Source organism: Micromesistius poutassou (genome assembly GCF_964030765.1).
Source record: "Micromesistius poutassou genome assembly, chromosome: 3".
Classification (NCBI taxonomy): domain Eukaryota; kingdom Metazoa; phylum Chordata; class Actinopteri; order Gadiformes; family Gadidae; genus Micromesistius; species Micromesistius poutassou.
Window position 1 is genome coordinate 2,278,638 of NC_140273.1, and position 4,087 is coordinate 2,282,724.

Genomic DNA, 4,087 nt, shown 5'->3' on the forward strand with positions numbered 1-4,087 from the left:
CCGTTAATACCCCCCAGCCTCCCCCAGGACCAGAGCGGTGGGGGTCACGGTGTGAGAGAGAGAGAGAGAGGGGGGTGGGGGGTGATGAGAAGGAAGTTCCCCTGCCAAGCCAAGCGCATCCAAACGACTCCATCAAACGCCAATACAGACCTTTGAGTGACTTTCTCCCCCGCCATATAGATCTATATCTCCATATAGATCTATATCTCCATGTAGATATATATATATCCATGTAGATCTCTATCTCCATATACCGTAGATCTATATCTCCATATAGATCTATATCTCAATGTAGATCTGTACGTATATATTCATGTAGATCTATATGAACATATCCATGTAGCTCTATAGATCTATATCTCCATGTAGATGTATAGATCTATCTATATCCACATAGATGTCCCAGTCTATATTTCCATGTAGATATATAAATATATAGATATCCATGAAGATATATATATCTACATCTCAATGTAGATATACAGATCTATCCATGTAGAGCTGCACCCCAATCACCCCAGCACCAGATGAACGGAGCGAGTCAGCGTAGAAATGAGCGTAGAAGAGAGAGACGACGGGAACATGTGAAGGAGCGGGTGACGGCCGGAGCTCACAGAAGACCGCATCAGGACCGCGAGACCCCCAGCATTACGGCCTCATGGTGGGCCGGTACAGACAGCATCAGGACCCTGAGACTCTGAAGACCTCGTCCCTCCAGGCGTATCCGTGCTGACTGTCGTCTCTCTCAATGAATGCGTCTCAGAGAGAGGGTTTGAGGGGGAATCTAAAGGTTTGTTTAAATAACACGTTTGGTATTGGGGTGACTTTATGAAACATAAACCCCAATAACATCAGCATTGTTACACATGCATTGCCTCATTTCCAGTTAATACTTTTGGAGCATTCGGCTTGTTGGAAGGGATTTGAATGACTTAATGTGTTAAGCCCGTTTTAATTGGTGTGATTAGAGCATGGTGTACTTTAATTAAAGACAGATTTAGCATAGTGCTGCCGCTTCTCTATGTATCAACAGTGGACCTGAACTACAGCCACACACCGGACCAGAACACACAACATATGCTGCTGTTTCACCACTAACGCCCGGTTAACTTTAACAGATGACCGTAACCAGCGCAAACTCCCGAGTCAACGATGACTCTTTCTCTCCAATGAGACGCAGTCCGACCGATCACACCGAATACATCCTCTGACAGATCTAACGCCAGAGTCTGAGCTCACACACCAGCCCAGTGTCGGCGTTAATAAACGAGTAGCCCACTGCTCCTCTCGTCTCCTAAGAACCCCGACACATGATGGATCCGTCATGTGCGCCTCATTCCCAGAAGGTTCTCGCTCCACTCCCGCGGTTCCGACACCATGTCATCATCCCGCAGCCGCAGCCACAGTTAATTAATTAATTGACATTTACGCACAAGTCATCCGTTCGTTCGGAGGCCCGGTCGGTCGGGTGTCTCTCGACGTGCATCGCCCCGGGATGTACGGGAGGTCGGACCGGGAGCCCCTCACACCGCGGCTCGTCTCGAGCGAGCGGCGGAACAACGAGCCAACATGGTCGCTCGCGCGCGGCGTCTGTATGTGACGGACCGCTCGTGCGCGTGTCTTACCGGCTGTTGTATGTGACGGGTCGCTCCTCTGCCGGGCGCGTGATGCTGCCGCTGCTGCCGCGCCACCCCCTGCTGGGTAGAGAACCCGTTCCCGGTTCCGCCCGCGAGGCTCCGGTCTCTCCTCTCGCGCAGGCTGGACCCCCCTCCCCCGGTGGTCTCGCGCTCCTCGCCGGAGTCCAGGCTGCTGAAGTTCCACACGATCAACGTCTGCACGAGCAGCACGGTGAGGGCGGCGATCAGCGCGGACCGCGAGCGGCGGGCCGACCTGCGAGCGCACGAGCCGCCGAGCAGCATCCTCGCGCTGGGGCTGCAGGAGCAGAGTGAGGTTCGCGCGCCGGCTCCAGCGCTTCACAGCGGGACAGAGGAGGGCGCGAGGAGGAGGGGGAGGAGCGTCACGCTGGGAGAGCCGTGGGGCCCCCGTGTGGCGGGAAATGTAAGAAGATGAGGAGAGAGAAGCTCGCGTCCCATCGATGGAGGAGGATTGACACGCGTTTCCCGCGCTACAGTGCAGGGTGTTTACACCACGCGCTGGTTGGTAGTTGATCAATTAGCTGACCAATTAGTTGATCAATTAAATGAGTTGATCGATTATTGGTCTCGTGGTGATTTGTATAATGAGCAGGTCGTCGCTAGGCAACATGCTTGTCAAATTGTGGAGACATTTTTTTTTTACTGTTTTATTAGAGTGATGTTGATGACGATGATGATGATGATGATGATGATGATGAAGGTGATCCGCCTCATTGCTGCAGATGAAGATCTATGGTGTAAAACCAGCATGCATTACAAAGGCCAGCTGTTAGCCTTCCCAAAGACAGATTATCTATAATGAAGGGTCATCTGCCCATTAACTCATCGATAATCAATCCTCAATGCAACACTCTGTTAATACTGTAGGCCTACATCTCATTACACCTTATTATAACATTAAAAAGAGTTCTAAATAACACCATACTGTGGTAAAGGGATTCAACTCACGGAATGAGGCATTATAGCATCGGATGTTATTTAAAAAGAGGAGGCCTATTTGTAATCTTGCTGTTTATAATTGATCATGACATTAATTAAACCATTGTCTATTTTGATTAAAATAAAAAAACGATTTGTCCCCCAGGAGCACTTGGTTCTGGCATTAAATGTCACTATTTCCTTTACTCATAATTACCATCACTATTAAATACCTGAAGCCTCACAGGGACAACGAGTAGCGTCAGATCGAGTTGATTGGTTAATTAGAGAAAAAACGACTATCCCACACAACCGTCTTATTCACTGATTGGTGCAGAACAGACAGGGGCCAATATGTGAGTGAGTGAGTGAGTGAGTGAGTGAGTGAGTGAGAGGGATAAAGAGTGTGTGGTGTGTGTGTGTGTGTGTGTGTGTGTGTGTGTGTGTGTGTGTGTGTGTGTGTGCGTGTGTGTGTGTGCGTGTGTGTGTGTGGGGGGGGGGGGGTCAACATGTCTGTTAAAGAGTACTTTCAGTCTAACTATCACTAACATCACCCATGAGTCTCTGTAATCTCTCTCTAATAAAACTAAGACTGAATGTTAACCAGGCGTTAATGTTCGTTTCGAGACATCTCAATCCACCGCCCATACACTGAGAGCCGTCTTGAGTGGCTGTAATGGCAGCACTATTGACGGTGTTGTTCTTAAGAACAATGACTTCTGAGGGTATAAACACCACGGCTGGGCTCCAGCCGTCCAGATGAAGATTTGATAGTAGGTTCATATCTATCTACCTCGCCGGATAAAAGCAGAAGAAACTGATAATTCTGGATTCGGAAAAACAAGGAGATTGCTGTGTGAATTCAGATGAGTTACATCGTTGCATACATCAGCGGTCTGCCGTAGGAGCGCGATTCTATTGTGCCCCTGCTGAAACAAAAGTGGAAACCGTTGGACGTTATTTTTCTGCTTCACATTGTGTTCCTCCCCTGAAAGGAGACGACTGATTGGCACACGGACAGAGGCAGGCAGCGGCGGGAAGGCGACGCGTTACCACAGAGACGCAGACCGTGTGACTCAATACTTGCGGCATTCTCACCGATATCTATCTATCTATATCGCATTTGTTGCCAGACAGGTGTACAGGTGTACAGGCGGGCAGGCAGACAGGCAGACAGGCAGACAGACAGGCAGGCAGACAGACAGACTGGCAGGCCCATCTTAAGGTAGACCTTGGTCCCGTGTTGTCCGACACCGACAGCGGCCTAGCGCGTGACCTTGTGTCGGAGCACCATCGTTAACGTCACTATTCATAGTGAGAACACTGGCGTTCACCTTACTGCTACCTGCGGTGAGGTGAATGGGTGAATTGTGGGCAGTATTGTAAAGAGCTTTGAGTGATGTTGTTTTGTTTCTGTATATTTCCAAGGACAGGCCGCTGTATTGTGGCTCGTGAAGAATTAAATAAGAAGATCGGCCTTTCTCTAAAGAAGATCTAAGGAGATTAGAGAGAGA

General features: G+C 49.3%; 1 protein-coding gene across 1 annotated transcript in view; it reads right to left on the bottom strand.

Moving 5' to 3' along the window:
• Positions 1-1,919, bottom strand: part of LOC311340459 (xylosyltransferase 1-like) — a gene marked incomplete at both ends in the record, with an annotated part of 54,304 nt that extends 52,385 nt beyond the window's left edge. Inside the window, 1 exon segment of the mRNA XM_084465350.1 lies at positions 1,626-1,919. Within this exon segment, the coding sequence (XP_084321476.1) occupies positions 1,626-1,919 (294 nt within the window).
• Positions 1,920-4,087: the final 2,168 nt, after the last annotated feature.